At 54.9% G+C, this 16,340-nt stretch overlaps 1 protein-coding gene across 1 annotated transcript in view; it reads right to left on the reverse strand.

Moving 5' to 3' along the window:
* ACO2 (aconitase 2) overlaps positions 1-16,340 on the reverse strand; it is a 61,532-nt gene that overhangs the window by 814 nt on the left and 44,378 nt on the right. Inside the window, exons 5-17 of the mRNA XM_003264802.4 lie at positions 12,649-12,807; positions 12,267-12,417; positions 10,565-10,669; positions 9,627-9,718; positions 7,907-8,012; positions 5,202-5,359; positions 4,911-4,984; positions 4,247-4,358; positions 3,199-3,321; positions 2,812-2,967; positions 1,734-1,925; positions 746-878; positions 145-266 (exon numbers count right to left, since the gene is read on the reverse strand). Of these exons, the coding sequence (XP_003264850.2) occupies positions 145-266; positions 746-878; positions 1,734-1,925; positions 2,812-2,967; positions 3,199-3,321; positions 4,247-4,358; positions 4,911-4,984; positions 5,202-5,359; positions 7,907-8,012; positions 9,627-9,718; positions 10,565-10,669; positions 12,267-12,417; positions 12,649-12,807 (1,683 nt within the window). The remainder of the gene's footprint in view (positions 1-144; positions 267-745; positions 879-1,733; positions 1,926-2,811; positions 2,968-3,198; positions 3,322-4,246; positions 4,359-4,910; positions 4,985-5,201; positions 5,360-7,906; positions 8,013-9,626; positions 9,719-10,564; positions 10,670-12,266; positions 12,418-12,648; positions 12,808-16,340) is intronic.

The following is a 16,340-nucleotide window of genomic DNA, read 5'->3' on the forward strand; positions in this document are numbered from 1 at the left end:
TCTCTGTGGGGCCACCTGGAGAACTGGGGGCCTTTCCAGCTGGAATGAAGCCTCCTGGGAGAAGCTACCCTGGGGCCAGTGCAGGAGGGGAAACAAGGTGGCTGCCCCTCACCCCACCACCTCAGGGGGACCCGGGCCCCTAACCTTGCCAGGGGTGAAGTCCTTCAGGCCCTGAATGGTCAGCTTGTCCACAGGGTGAATCTTGTTGTAGTCAGCTGGGTCAGCGAAGGTCAGAGGCAGCAGGCCCTGTTTCTTCAGGTTGGTCTCTGGAAGGCAGGCGGCATTCGGTCATCAGGGAGCCTGACTAGCCTGGAGAGCTTCATTTTCTGAACCCATGTGGGGCTCTGGGAGATGCCCCTAATCCTGCTGCCTGGGACAATGCCCAGGCAGTGACTACGGGGCCCTGGTCTGCTCCCTTTCACTAGGGGCACCCCTAGCAAGTGTGCGCTGGTGCTGAGGTCTGTGAGGCCTTCCTGCTGCACATTCATGATCAGAAAGAACCCTCTGGCACATGCCCTAGATCTCAGTGGCTCAGATCTACAAGCCTGGAAGCAGGGCCTGCGGGAAGCCGGGAAGCTGAGCGTCGGATGTGCACTGTGTGAGCCTAAGAAGGGACAAGAGACTCACAGGCCTGTGGGCTGCAGTGGACACAGCCTAGAACCAGGCCCAACTCAGCCACGGGCAGGGCAAGTGACCTTGATCACTAGGGATGGGATGAGGATGGCCCGGGTAGACTCCAGCTCACCGTGGATCCTGGCAAAGCTCTTGGTGATGATGGCCCGGCCCCCAAGGTGGCGAGGCTCCAGAGCTGCATGCTCCCGGCTGGAGCCCTCGCCGTAGTTCTCGTCTCCAATCACCACCCACCTGATGCCATGTTTCTGTCAGGCAAGCGAGGGTAAGGTTATAAGGCAGAGGAGGGCACCGTCCCCACCTGTCTGGCCCTACCTGCCTGGCCTCACCCACCTGGCACCTGGGCATCCTGAGGCTCCCGGTAAAGGGGCTAGAGGGGCCTTTCCTCACCTGCTGCCTAAGGGCAAGTGAAGCCTGGGTGAATGAGACCCAAACAAGGCCCAGAGGGGACAGAGGCGCGTGGTTGTCTGCAGTGGCAAAGAAGACAGAACCCACCCATTGGTGCTTGGCAGGGAGGCAGGTGTGTGTGGAGGGAGGTTGGGTGAGACGGACGGCCTCCGGGCCCCACACAAGATGCATCTGTGAAGCTCAAGGCGCCCCCTTCCTGGGAGCACCCTCTACCCCACCCAGCCACCAGGGGGTGCCAGAGTCCTCTCACCCGGCTGGGCCAGGACTTGGGTTCAGCCCTCGTTCTGTTCGTTTCTCAAAGCAGAAAAAGTCCAGTCACCTCAGACCCTGACACTGGCCTCAGACCCTCTCTGCCCGCTCATTGCGAGGCCCCGCGTAGCTCCCTCTCTGAGCGTGTTAGCCTCTGACTTCCCGAGTCGGCCCCCTTCCATGTCTTGGTCTAAGGCCAGGTATCTCCTAAGCACTGCTCTCACTAACTCCCTGGTGCAGGGACCCGGCTGTATCACTGGACCTGGGCCTCATGCCCTCTCAGCCACGGGGAGGGGCTGCAGGCCTCTCCTCCCTTCCACAGCAGCCCCCTTTGGGCTTGGTCGGCCTCCTTCCCAGTTTCCACTCCCCTAAAGTCCTCCCTGCACCTGCCTTCCGGGCCCCTTCAGGAGTGACCACTGGCATTGCCCCCATCAACTCTGACCCACCTTGTAGTAGCGGGCAGTGTCAGGGACGGGGCCAAACTCCTGAGTGACGGCATTGCGCACAGAGTTGGCCTTGCCATTTTCAATGTTGATGGCACCGATGAGCAGGTTGTTGGAGATGTTATCCAAGTGCCCACGGAACTTGAGCCAGGGGCCAGCAGCCGAGATGTGGTCAGTGGTACACTTCCCTTTGACCTTGGGTGGTAAGTAGAGAGGACAGAGGTCAGGGCATGGCCCTGGAGGGGTGGATGACAAGCTCTCCAGAGGCAGGCAGCAGGGGTGAGAGGCAGGCAAGGCTTTAGACACCTGTTCTGTGGTCCTGGTGCTCCCACAATAAGGCCACATGGGCTCAGGCCAGGCCATCACTCATCCCCTCAAAGGCCTCTGGCTGCTCAGTCTCCCTTATGGGGCAGAGGCCACCCAAAGTCAGGACAGGTCAATGTTCGCTCACCCTTCAGGCCTCGGCTGCAAGATCAGCCACAGATCTCATGCCGGACACAGGAGCCCAGGACATGCCTGGGTCCTGGCTGATGACTGATTAGTCTCTTCTGTCACAGGGGTGCCTGGAGACCCCTTAATAAGCAGCATAAATTAATATCTGACACAGATTGGAGGCCTCTGGCCACACCAAAAAGGCTTGTTTTTGGTCAGTGCCAAACACAGGCCATCCCATATCCACGGGTGCCCAACTGTGGGGGCAGGAGTCGTCCATGGCTTCCAGAGCCTGTGTGGACATGCCAGGTCTGGAGCCTGCTGTGCAATCACACACACCGTCCCAGCCCAGCCTGAGCTGTACTCACCTACCCACACCCACTGGAGGTGGCTCTGATCAGCTGCTGCTGGATGGCTGAGGGCCCCAGACGGAGGCTGGCCAGATCTAGCTCTACCCAGTTCGGGGCCACAGAGAAGAGGAACGCTGGACTGCAATACCCTTTCTGCTCTGCAGCCAAACCTCCCTTCCATCTCCCACCTGCGTCTTGACTGTTTGCTCACTTCCTCTAGGTTCATGGCCCTTCCCGATGCTCAGGGGACGGGGGGCCCTGGCAGGGTGGGGCTGTCCTGCCGTCCCCATGCTGCTGACCTTGATGAGGATCTGCAGGTCCTCCAGGTCCTTGCCATCCCACTTGTCAAAAGGCTCCAAGAGCTGCAGGCGCTGGCTGGTGGGGCTCACGTCCACATGCTGCCCGCTGCTGTCCTTGGGTGGGTGCTGGTAGGTGTCCTGCCCTGGGTCAAACTCCTGCAGCAGGGAATGGGGATGCGTGGGGTGCTGATTCCTCAGTTCCCACAAGGACAGACTCTCAGAAGGCAAGTTTTCCCGGGCCCCACCTCCCCTCCCAGGGAACAGAGCTGCTTCCTTCTCACTAGCAGTGCCCTCCCTGCCTGCACAGGAGGTGCTGTGAGGTTGAAAAGGAAGTGCCGTGGCCGCACAGCAACCAGCAGAGCCCCCGCAGGGGGCGTGGGTGCTCACCACTTTGGGAAGCTCATCTGCATCCGGAGCCTCCAGCTTGAACTTCTTGCCATCCGTGCCCGTCAGGTAGTCAGTCTCTGGGTTGAACTTGAGGGTTCCCGCAATGGCCAGGGCTGTGACAATCTGAAGTGGAGGTGGCCAGTTTGTTGGTCAGCACCAATCACCACTCCTGTCTCCTGCACCTACCAGAAGCCTAGACCAAAACTGAGAAAGGAACCCAGGAAATTTCCTCCCCAGACCGCTGTGTTCCTCAGAGGCCAGAGCTGCAGGATGATCTTTGGGACCATGGGGCCTTGGGCCTGCAGAGGACTCAGGAAGCCAAGGGCAGTGTGGCCTCTCCCATCCCTGCAGGGCCGGACCAGCAGTGCTGTCCTCTCTCCTCACAGCTATCCTGGAGGGAGTGGGGGCCCTGGCGCAGAAATGCTGCTATGATGCAAAGCTGCTCAGTGCGGAGGACACTAAAAACATGGAAGGGGCCATTCCTTCACCCATGTAGCAAGAAGTATTTGTAGAACACACAGATAAACAACCAAGTCAAGAGAGCCTGGCTATGTGCCAGTCACGGCCAGGGCTGAATACCGCCAAGGGCAAGGCTCACTCTGACCACAGGAACAATGGCAAAGGCCTCCCTTTTGTGGAATTCCTACCTGGGGTCGGAAACTGCATGTGTCCCACACACTTTCCCAGGTAATCCCAAGGATTACGGGGACACAGAGAAGGTAAGTGACTTGGCCACACTCATACAGCGAGTCAGAGGCAGGGCTGGGATGTGTCCTAGGCAGTGAGTGAGATTCCAAATTCCATGCTCATAAGCACAAACCACTGTATAAATAATCTCATAATCCCACGACCCAGGGAGCCCCAGGCAGGAAGCACCAAGCGTGAGCCTGGGGCTGGGAAGGCCTGTGGCTCCCGGCTACCACTTGGATGACCCCTGTCCTGCGATGCCAAACCTGGCCCCAGTCCCCATCTCCTCCTGCCTCCTCCCCTGACCCGCCAGGGGCCCCCAGAGGCCGTCCCAGGCTCGTGCACAGCTGGGCGGTCTCACCTCTGGGGACGTGACAAAGGCATGGGTCTCGGGGTTCGCGTCATTGCGGCCCGTGAAGTTCCTGTTGTAGGAGGTGACGATTGTGTTCTTCTCCCCCTTCTTGATGTCCTTCCTGCCAGGTCAGAGGGAACAAGGTTAGGGATATCCAGCCTTGTTACCTGGCCTGTCCCGAGGACAGACAAGCTGGGTTCCTGTGGCGCAGCCCAGCCTAGCTCCTACCGAGGGAAAATGAAGAGGCCCTGCCAGGGTTGCCTCCTCCTTGGGCCACGCGCAGAGCAGAAGGGAACCTCAGGATCACTGGGCCCCGCCTGCAACCACACCTAAGCCAGAGGCAAGGCCTTGGTCAAGGCCTGAGTTTCCTGACCTGGGGCCACTGCCTCCTCCCAAACGTCTCCTGCTGTGCCTGCTAGGGTGAGGCCGCGCTGGCTTCCTCCTGCCAGCCTAGGCTTCAGCCAAGTGGTCCCCCAGTGCCTCTGCAGGGTCCTTCCTCACCCAGCCCCACTTCCCAGGCATGTCTGCCAGAGGCTTCTAATGGGCAGGAGTCCCTGGAGCTACAGACCTTGGCTGGAGTCTCTTCTCTCCACCCCAATAATTCCGCCTCCAACTTCTGGGGCTCCGTACCCTGTGCACAAGGGGCTGTCCTGTCAAAAGATGTGCCTCTTACCTGTCCCACTGGCCAATGCAGGGGCCACAAGCATTGGCCAGGACGATGCCACCCAGATCCCTCAAGATCTGTGCCTGCCAGGGAGAGAGGAAGACAGAATGTCAAGGGCAGCTGAGAGTCTGATGGGAAGGGGTGATTTGGTGGCTGCAGGACGAAGTGCTGTACTGGAACCCCAGGGCAGCCACTGGGACCTGCCCTAGCCTCGGCCCAACAGGCCTGTGGGCTTGTGCCACCTGGAGGCATTACTCAGCATGGGGTGGGGGAGATGGGCAGGGGGATATGGGCACTCACATAGCCGTCCCGCTCAATGGTGGCGCGGATCTGCTCGGAACCTGGAGTGATGGTGAACTGGGACTTGCACTTGAGGCCATGGGCCAGTGCCTGCTTGGCCACAGCTGCTGAGCGCCCCATATCTTCATAGCTCGAATTGGTGCAGCTACCAATTAGACCTGGTGCATTGTGGGTGGTGGGGTTAAGGGTCAGGAGGAGACAGCAGAGGTCTCCACCTGACCTCAAATTATCCAGACTTGGCCAAAAGAGTTCACCATCTGGGCTGGGCCAGAGACTTTTTTAACAGAGACCAGTTGCAAGCAACCGAAATATCCAACAATAAAGGACAGGCTACTCATGACTTGGCATCATTTGAAGAAAGATGCTGTAGCCACTGGCCATGACGCTGAACACATTAGTACTATGACCCCTTTTATAGCAATATCATGTACATGTGTAGGCACGTCAGAGGGCTCATACAAACATATGAACAGCCATCCTTGATGGCTGGGGCTGACAGGAGATGCTAATTTTCTTTTATACGTTCTAGTATTTTTTGGGTTTTAAAGATTGTTTTATAATTAGGGCAATAAGAGTTCTTTTTAAAAAGTCTATAAAACCTGAATAACATCGCATTGTCTGTATAGACAGTCTCTTTTTGTTGTTGTTGAGATAGGGTCTTGCTCTGTCGCCCAGGCTGGAGTGCAAGGGAACAGTCATGGCTTGCTCACTGCAGTCTCTAACTCCTGGGGCTCAAGCAACTCCTCCTACCTCAACCTCCTGAGTAGCTGGGACCCACAGGTGAGTACCACCACACCTGGCTAATTAAATAAATTGTTTCTGTAGAGGGAAAGTCTCACCATGTTGCCCAGGCTGGTCTTGAACTCCTGGGATCAAATGATCCTCCTGCCTCAGCCTCTCAAAATGTTGAGATTGGCCAGGCGCGGTGGCTCACACCTGTAATCCCACAACTTTGGGAGGCCGAGGCAGGCAGATCACTTGAGGTCAGGGGTTCCAGACTAGCCTGGCTAACACGGTGAAACCCCGTCTCTACTAAAAATACAAAAATTAGCCAGGCATGATGGCAGGTGCCTGTAGTCCCAGCTACTCGGGAGGCTGAGGCAGGAGAATTGCTTGAACCTCGGAGGCGGAGGCTGCAGTGAGCTGAGATTGTGCCACTGCACTCCAGCCTGGGTGACAGAGCGAGACTATGTCTCAAAAAAATTTTTTTAAAAAAAGTGTTGGGATTACTGGCGAAAGCCAATGCAACCAGCCAAGATAGTTTCTTTTATTAATTTAGTAATTTACTTTCTAATTATTAAACCACCAAAGACTTTTTTTTCTTAAAATTACTTCAATGAGTAAGGGCGAACATATTATATTGCCCTTATTTCTGGCCAGACAGTATAGAAACCGCTTTTCACATATTAATTTGTCACTTCTCCAGACTTTATTTTTTATTTATTTTTCTCATTGGTGATAGCAGCAATAGGCCCAACACCACCTTTAAAGGTGTCAGTACGATCATGACTCCTGTTTTACAGATGGGGAACCCACACGTAGACAGTGAAGTAGTTTGCTCAGGGTCACTCAGCTATTAGGTGGCAGAGCCAGGATTCAGGCCCAGGCCATCTGGCTCCAGGCTCCACGCTCTTCACAGCCACACTGTACCCAGCAGCAGCAGATGCCAATGACTGGCATGCCAGGGTGTCTGCATGTGTAAACCATGAAAAGTCACATAAAGCAGCAAGGGTGATATAAAATGTAAAACAGAGAAATCTATGCACACAATACACAGAAACACAGCACACCTCTCTAAGAGCTCCTAAGAGCTTGCTCCTGGCTGGGGGTTGAGATTAGGAGTTTTAAAAATTCTTCTTGATTGTGAATATTCTCTACAATAAACGTATTTTTCTTTTCTGCCAAGAAAAAGTAATTTTTCTTTTCTCTCTTTTTTTTTTTTTGGAGACAGGCTCTGTTGCCTGAGTCTGCAGTTTTGAGTTTGCCTCTATTGCCCCGGCTGGAATGCAGTGGTACCATCTCGGCTCACTGCAGCCTTGACCTCCAGGACTCAAGTGATCCTCCCACCTTAGCCTCCTGAGTAGCTAGGACTATAGGCATGTGCCTCCACACTTGGCCAATTTTTTTTTTTTTTTTTTCTGAGACGGAGGCTTGCTGTGTCGCCCAGGCTGGGGTGCAGTGGCACAGTCTCGGTTCATTGCAACCTCCGCCTCCCGAGTTCAAGCGATTCTCCTGCCTCAGCCTCCCAAGTAACTGGGACTACAGGCACCCGCCACCACCCCCAGCTAATTTTTTGTATTTTTAGTAGAGATGGGGTTTCACCGTGTTAGCCAGGATGGTCTCAATCTGCTGACCTCGTGATCCACCCGTCTTGGCCTCCCAAAGTGCTGGGATTACAGGCGTGAGCCACCCCGCCCGGCCAATTTTTGCATTTTCTTTTAAGAGACAGGGTTTTTCCATGTTGCCCAGGCTGGTCTTGAACCCCTAAACTCAAGTAATCCACCTGCCTTGGCCTCCCAAAATGCTGGGATTTCAAGCATGAGCCACCACTTCTGGCTGAAAAAGTAATTTTTCAATAATAAACCCATTTCAGAAACTGCCCACCTTAGAAAGTGCCACACAGTAGGCATAGGTGATTGTCTACAGCCCTGGGCAGAGCCACTGGCCCTGAGACCTGCTAAACAGATGGGGTGGAAGGTGCTTACCCACTCGGATGTCCAGAGGCCATCCTTCCTTCTCTGCCACCCTGCCCACTTCTGCCACAGGGTGAGCCAGGTCAGGGGTGAAGGGCCCATTGATGTGTGGCTTCAGCTGAAGAAACAAACATGAAAGGAGAAGAAAGAGAGGAGGGAAGAAACCTTGAAGTGGGGACAGCCTCTTTCACTGCCTCACCACGTCCCCACAGAGAGGCCAACGACTTTCTCTTGACTGAAACCTCATCACAGGGAAGAACTGAGCAGTTGGCTCTGCACACACCCACTCCCGGGCTCCCTTCAGCCCTGCAAGGCTGGGCTCAGCTCTGCTCTGCAGATGAAGGAACTGAAGCTCAGAAGTGACATGCTGTGCTCGAAGTCACACAGCTAGGAGACAGCAGAGGCATGGAATGATCGAGGCTGTCAGCTTCCTAAGTTCATTATCTCCCATTCGATGTTGCTTTTGGAATCTTTTTTTTTTTTTTTTTTTTTTTTTTTTCAGACGGAGTCTTGCTCTGTTGCCTAGGCTGGAGTGCAGTGGTGCGATCTTGGCTCACTGCAGCCTCCGCCTCCCAGGTTCACACCATTCTTCTGCCTCAGCCTCCCAAGTAGCTGGGACTACAGGCGCCCGCCACCACGTCTAATTTTTTTGTATTTTTTTTAGTAAGAGACGGGGTTTCATCACGTTAGCCAGGATGGTCTCAATCTCCTGACCTCGTGATCCGCCCGCCTCGGCCTCCCAAAGTGCTGGGATTACAGGCGTGAGCCACCGCGCCCAGCTGCTTTTGGAATCTTATGACAAAAACGGACTTAAGGCCAGATGCTTTACATGTCATAATCATCAGTAAATGTGAGGCACTCAGCTGTGTGCCCAGCATGCAGTAAACCTCCATCGGTGTTAGTTGTATGAATTCATTCAATCCTCATGACTGCTGTAGGTTCCACACGTGATGGAGCAAGGGGCCTACAGAGGCCAAGTGCGTGACCAAGGCCACACAACTTCAGTGGCAGAGCCGAGGTGTGAACTCCTGCAGACGGGATCCTCTAGCCTGCCCTTCCTCTGGCTCTGCAAACACCTGCTCTGATCTGTGGGTCTCAGGGTGCCTAACCCTGCTGGGATTTGCCCTCTGAACTCAGATAACAAAAACCCTTCAGGGTGAAACCTTGGCTTCTCCTAAAGCTGAGCTGGTGGCAAACTGACATCTACTTCTGGTTCAGCAGCCAGAGCTACCTCTGCTCTCCCCGTGGCTGTGTCTCCTCCCTCCCCACCCCCCGCTCCAGGCTGCTTCAGGAAGCAGTTTGCAGGAACACTGGGGACCCAGGGGCCCACGAGTCACCCTGAGGTTTTTTTTGTTTTGTTTTTGAGACAGTGTCGCTCTGTCACCCAGGCTGGAGTGCAGTGGTGCGATCTTGGCTCACTGCAACCTCTGCGTCCCGGGTTCAAGCGATTCTCTTGCCTCAGCCTCCTGAGTAGCTGGGATTATAGGCACATGGCACTATGCCCAGCTAATTTTTGTATTTTTTTTTTTTTTTAGTAGAGACGGGGTTTCACTATGTTGGACAGGCTGGTCTTGAACTGCTGACCTCAACTGACCCACCCACCTTGGCCTCCCAAAGTGCTGGGATTACAGCTGTGAGCCACCGCCCGGCCCTCAATGAGTATTTAGGCAGGACCCACCCTGCTCCCCACTACTCTCAGAAACTTTTTGAACCCAATTAATTGTCTCCTCACCTCACTGAGGTTAATTTCAATTAGTTGGTCATAATGGCAGCCAGGGTCAGGCACCAAGTGATCCTTGAATTCATCAGCTAGATTGGCAATGTCTGAAATCAACAAGGGACGGGGATGGAGCACATGAAACAGCAACTGTTCTTGAGAGTTCACTCACCACCCACCTGAGCACCTGCCAAACACCAGGCCCGCCCTGGGCACTGACTAGGCCAATGAAGAAACCAAGGCTGCTGTCCCTGCCCTTACAGAGCTCACACCCTAGTGCAGGAGCTGTCAAGGACACAGAGACACAGAGGAGGAGCACCAGCTAAGGTTCAGAGCTGGGGAGGGTGTTCTGGAAGTGAACAGCTGGGTTTTGAAGAAGCAGTCACTCAATAAGGAAAGGGAAGAGCCTTCGAAGGATTCCACGTGCTTATGGCTCTCCCCATGGCCCCTGGTCTCTGGCTCCTCATTCACTCCCGCAACGCACCACCCTTCACAGGTGCCAATGCCCTCTGAGCTCCAAAGAAGCCAGGCTAGAGCCTTAGGGAAGTTTTCAGGGGAGGCTGGGAAAGTGGTTCTCCTTCCAAAAGTTCCCCTGCTAGGTCAGGAATTATCAACAGAAGCGATCCCTGTCGTTTCCGGAGTTTCCTGTGGGGGGCAGCAGGGACCAGGCCGAGAAGGGCAGGCATTCAGCCACCTTCCAGGGAAAATGAAATGCCCATCCTGAGGTGGGGCTATCTTGAACTCAGACGCCAGGCCCTTTGAGAAGCTGGAGAGAGCTCCAGACACTCTACTCAGAAACATATTGCACCTCTTCAGGGCTTTCTCAGAGCCTCAGACGCCTGTCTGGAGACCTGGGTTAAGGACTCCTGCCCTACAGGCAAAGGCGTAGCTGTCTTGGGGAGGAGCAGGCATGTGACTGTCCCGTCCACACGGACCTGCCCCTGCCAGCTCACCTGCCCGGCCGGTCTTGCTCAGGTACTTCTTCATCCTGTGGTTGTAAGGGAACACGGAAGTGGTGGCCCCAATTTCTGCACCCATGTTGCAGATTGTCGCCATGCCTGTGGAGCAACAGAGCCCCGGGCATTGGCTGGTGGCCAGGCCAGGGTCCCACGCACCTGCTACACGGCCACCTGCATCTTCACACCAGGGAGCTGCATTGCTTCTCCCCCCACTCAGAGAGATATGGGGACAGAGAGCCGACTCATCCCTTGAGGCCCTGGGTAAAACCTGGGCCAGTGAGGGGAGGCCATGGGGATCAGAGCTCAGGGCTCCAGCTCAGGGTGGCTGCTGGGTAGAATGAAGAGGACTCAGGTGAAGATTCAGCCCCCACACACTGAGCTGCGAGCTTGGGGCCTGACTGTCGCTCAAGAGACTGAACAGGCACCACGTACTGTAGGCTGACCTGACCAGACACTGCCCAGTTGCTATTCTTTTTGGCAGGGGAGGAACTGGCTCAGAGAGATTCAAGGTCATGCCATAAAGCACATAAAGGTAGATGGTGGCATTCGGATCTTGGTCTGTCTGCCTGGTGGCCCGCCCTCCTTCAGCCATACCATGGTGGAGACATTTTTCTGTGTCTCAAGTTTTCCAGTGATGGAGGCCGAGGTGGGTGGATCACCTGAGGTCAGGAGTTTGAGACCAGCCTGGCCAACATGGTGAAACCCCGTCTCTACTAAAAAAAAAAATACAAAAAAATTAGCTGGGCATCATGGTACACACCTGTAATCCCAGCTACTCAGGAGGATGAGGCCGGAGAATTGCTTGAACCCAGGAGGCGGAGGTTGTAGTGAGCCGAGATTGCACCACTGCATTCCAGCCTGGGCGACAGAGTTAGACTCCATCTCAAAAAACAAAAACAAAAAAAAACTGAAATGATACACACTGTCTGGACCACAAAGCGTCACAGAACTGGTGGGGCTCACAGGTACTGCAGCTGCTACCAGGCCACCTGCCTCAGGAGCCACTAGGACCGAGGTATGGGCCTGTTACCAACGTCCTGACTGAGCAGTCCCATGGCAGGAGTGAACCCCCATCACTGCAGGGGAACCAGAGTTCTGCAGGACTGCTGGGGAGCCCAGGCAGGCACCTGGGAAGTCTGGACTGTTCCAAGTCTCCCTGGATTTCTGAGGGCCAGGCATCGAGGCCAGGTCACCAGGAGTGACAGGCAGGGAGCAGCTGGCTCCTACCTGGTCTTGGAGGCAGACAGGCACCGATCTCTAATCCAAGAGAAGTGAGTGAGGCTTGAACTTCAGCCAAGGGCGGATGTGGGCCTGAGGCTGCTTCATGAATGAAGCCCTGGCTCTGCCCATTCCCACCACTGCCTCTGTCCTCTCTGGATTTGTCTAGATCACCCAAGGTGGCCTAGTGCTATGGCCTGGGCCCAGCAGCAGAAGCTGTCTTGGCTCCTGTGTGTGGCCACAGGAAGTTACCCGCAGCCTTGACGGGTATCTCAATCTCTTCATCTGTTTAATGAGGGTGTGGACTAGACAATCTCTAATGCTGTCTCCAATTTTCCTTCTACCTCTGTCTATCCCAAGTCCCCAAATGGAACAGACAGATTCTTAAGTGAAGGCCATTCACCGCTTCTACTCCCAACTGGAGACCCATTAGGCCCAGCACAGGGTAGGGGCCACGTCGCCTGGCCGCCTTCCTCACCAGTGCAGGAGATGGAGTCTACACCAGGCCCGTGGTATTCCATGATTGCACCTGTGCCACCTTTCACCGTGAGGATGCCTGCCACCTTCAGGATCACATCTTTGGGTGAGGACCAACCGGAGAGAGAGCCTGTCAGCTTCACGCCAATCACCTGGACAGGAGGGGGCGAGGCGGCTGTCAGAGGCCCTGTGTGCCTGTGCCAGCCACAAAGTCAGGATGGGCCTGCTGCCATTCCCATTGCTGCTTATTGGTCTTTGCCTCCCTCCCAGAAGATTCGAGTCTAACTTGTTCCCTTTTCCCTCCTGGGTCCCACCGTCTCCCGTTGATCCCCACCAACCACCACCCCACAGGCAGCCCAGAATGAGTCCCTCCCCACCCTCACCTTGGGACACTTCAGCTCCCAGGGGATCCCAGCCATGACATCCACAGCATCGGCACCCCCAACTCCAATGCAGATGCCCCCAAGGCCACCACCATTGGGGGTGTGGGAGTCAGTGCCAATCAGAAGAACACCAGGGTATGCATAGTTTTCCAGAATAATCTGAAAAATAATCCAAGATGTTATATTTAGAAGCCCTCAGCCGAGAATACCACAAAATGGCCCCACTGACCCGGGGCCTCCCAACCACGTCCAGCCACTCTCCCAGGATGGAACTGGTGGGAGCAGCCCCATTTAATCCAGGCCATCTCCAGGGTGGCCAAGAAGAGCCAGAGCCTTGGGAGACAGGTGGCCTGGGCTCTTAAATAGCTCTGATAGTTCCTGCTATATGTCTTGGGCCTTTGAATGCCGCCCCATGCCTCAGTTTCCTCATTTGTAGCATAGTAACCAAACACCCACACCACCATGACCCCAGGATGTGACAAGAACCAGAGAAACTGTCCTGTGATGGGCCCAGGCCCGGCCTCATCCTGGGTGTGGAGTGTCCCCACCTGGCTTCTCATCAGGGTTGGCGATTCTTCCAGGAGCTGGCTCCAGCCCCACAAGGCCCCTGAGGAAGAAGTCCTGGGGCCCCAGTGGGCGCACAAAGCTATGAACTTTTCCTCAACTGCAAAGAATAGGTGATGCCTCATCCACTTCAGCATCTGGAGGTGGCTCTGAGAACCCATGTGACTTGTTCAAGGCCTGATGCCACCCTGCCTCATCACCTGTCCCATTTCACAGTACTCCCTTCACTGAGGTGCTCCTCCCAGCCAGGGGGAGCACTTCCCCCAAAACATTTGGTAAGAAAGGCAGCAGAGGTATAGGCTGAACACCCAAGTGCGGCCCAGGCACCAGGCACCTCTAAGGCGCCGGCCCCCTGAAGCTGCAGGACACTGCCTAGCAAGCCCTGAGCCAGGTGTCCTGCGTGGGGGTCTGAGGTCTGGCCTCACCATCTACTAGTTGTTGTGGGACCATGGAAAAGTCACTTCTCTCCGAGCTCAGCTTCCCTATCAAGAAATAGCTAACAATCGTGCTCACATCATTGGTTCACTGATGACTGGATGAGATCCTGTCCATGAGGCACAGAATACTGCCTGGGGGAAGCAACATTTTTATTTATTGTTTTGCAGCAAGAGCCTTCACCTGAGGTTCTGGCGCTCATCAGTCAGATGGAGTTAGTGCCCCACCCGGGGATGTGGGGAAGAACACATAAGATGAGAGGTGTGACAGGCTCTGTGAACTCTCAGGACCCACCAGTGCTCCCAGAAATCTTACAGAAACCCCAGGGCCTCTGCCTCAGGACAAGCATCTGTCCAGCAGACTCTAAGGTCCAAAGAGTCTCATCTCTTGGGGATGCAGAGGGAAGACCTGGCTGGGAAGAACTGGCCAATTCTGCCATGTAGAAGGATTTAAGACTAGTACATCCCTAAAGAGCCTCAGAGTTGTAAAAGTTGGATCCATGAAGGCTGGGCACACAGAATTCGGGGTGGTCTACACAGTGTAGACACATGTGGTCCACATCCAGGGGGAGAGGTCAGGCAGACATGAGGACTGCAGAAGGTGCCATGATAACACTGGCCGTGACAGTGAGCTCCCCAGTCTGTGGGTGTGGCTGGACAGATGGGGGTGAGGGCTGGGAAGAAGGACTAATGCCTAGAACTACACCTGGAAATTCAGCCATCCATCCACACAACACACACATACATTAAGGACCTATTCTGTACTGACCTGGTCCCAAACCCAGAGCTAGAGAGGAATAAATAAGCCACAGTCCCTGTCCCCACAGAGCACATGATCCAGTGCAGAAAGCACTTGGCAGACGCTGGGAACATAATGTGAAGAGATCCCAGAGAGGATCCCACTGGAAGCCACTGTGCCAGGCACGGGGAGGGCCGGGGAGGCTCCACAGAGGAACCAGAAAGCTGTGATGTGGAGGAAGGTCTGCGGGCCAAGTGGGGCCAGGGCACTTCCCGGAGGGAAAGGGGTTCAGGTTTGGGTTGGACCTAGTGGACTGAGGCTGCTGACAAGGTGACATCAAGGCGGGAAGAAAGTAAAGCTGCAAAGTACTCCCATGGCCCCTGGGCATTTTCTTTTTTTTTTGAGACAGAGTCTTGTTCTTTCGCCCAGGCCAGAGTGCAGTGGCGCGATCTCGGCTCACTGCAAGCTCCGCCTCCTGGGTTCACGCCATTCTCCTGACTCAGCCTCCCGAGTAGCTGGGACTACAGGCGCCCGCCACCGCGCCCGGCTAATTTTTTGTATTTTTAGTAGAGATGGGGTTTCACCGTGTTAGCCAGGATGGTCTCGATCTCCTGATCTCGTGATCCGCCCGCCTCGGCCTCCCAAAGTGCTGGGATTACAGGCGTGAGCCACCGCGCCCGGCGCATTTTCTTTTTAAAGAAACAAACACACAAGGCTGTATGCTTAGCAGCTAGCCGGTGGCAGATGTGAGCTGCCATCACTCACGGTTCCAAATTTTGGCCCAGGAGCTGCCATAAAGGCCTGGGCATTTGTACTGAGGTAGAACGGGAGACACCTGCATTGCAGTGCCCTTTGTAACAGAAGGCCAAGGCTGGGTCCACCTGACTCCCTAACCCTGCTGCAGAGAGGGGCTTTCTAGTCCCCACAGGCCGCTGCAAACAGCCATTCCACACAGCCCCTTCCTGGCAAGAGTGACGGTTGGGCAGGGCAGAGGAGTGATCCCCTGCTGGCTCTGGTTTCAGAGCGGGGCACTGCTGGGAGCCCATGCGGGGTCAGCTTATAGCCTGACTCAGCACATCCTGAGGAGGCCCGGACAGTGAGGTCTGGGATGGAGGTGGGGGGAAGGGCCACCTTGTAAAGATGCGAAGAGGCAGGTTTCATACATACAGGGTGGATGTAAATGGACACAAACTAGGTCAGTGGTCCCTAACAGTGCCCTTGGAAGAAAGGGAAGCACCCACCTCCCCAGAATATACACGTTCACACTTGCACTTCCAGAGACATAACTGTCCAACTGTCCACCAAAAGAAGATCCATCCTTGGGACACCTCAGAAGAGCCCCTGGCTGACATGGCCACATGACCTATGGTACCTCCACCCTACAGAACACCATGAAGGAGCCAAAAAGAAATCCGAGCGCCACGTGCAGAAGCAGAAAGAGCTCTGGGGGCGAGGGAGGCGGCAGAGCAGCACGGTGGCATGGGGCACTCGCTCCAGACCAGCCCTCCTGCCCACAGGTCCTGGCTCCACAGTAAGCCAGCTAGGTGTCCCTGGGCAAGAACGTTAACATCTCTGTGCCTCAGCTGCCTCCTCTGTAGGGTGTGGACAGTAAAAGCACCTACTTCACAGGGCAAGGCGAGTATCTTTCAAGTGCTCAGCCTAGTACCTGACACACAGTATGGGCTCATCAAATATCAGTGACACTTGCTACAAGGGGTGACACTTGTGAAAAAAACCAAAATAATACCATGTTCTGTATGAGAGTTTATGGGAATAGAAATGCTTGAGTACACACCCCGAAGACAATGTGGAAAGAAACATGTCGCACTTAAAATGCTGGTTACCTGGGTGGTTAGGAGGGATTATTTTAACTTCTCACCCAGAAGATGAGAACGTGTAATGACATAATGAAAATCAGTTTCAAAACAAAGGAGGAAGAGCATAAGAGCTGATGG

Source organism: Nomascus leucogenys, chromosome 7b (genome assembly GCF_006542625.1).
Source record: "Nomascus leucogenys isolate Asia chromosome 7b, Asia_NLE_v1, whole genome shotgun sequence".
Lineage (NCBI taxonomy): Eukaryota > Metazoa > Chordata > Mammalia > Primates > Hylobatidae > Nomascus > Nomascus leucogenys.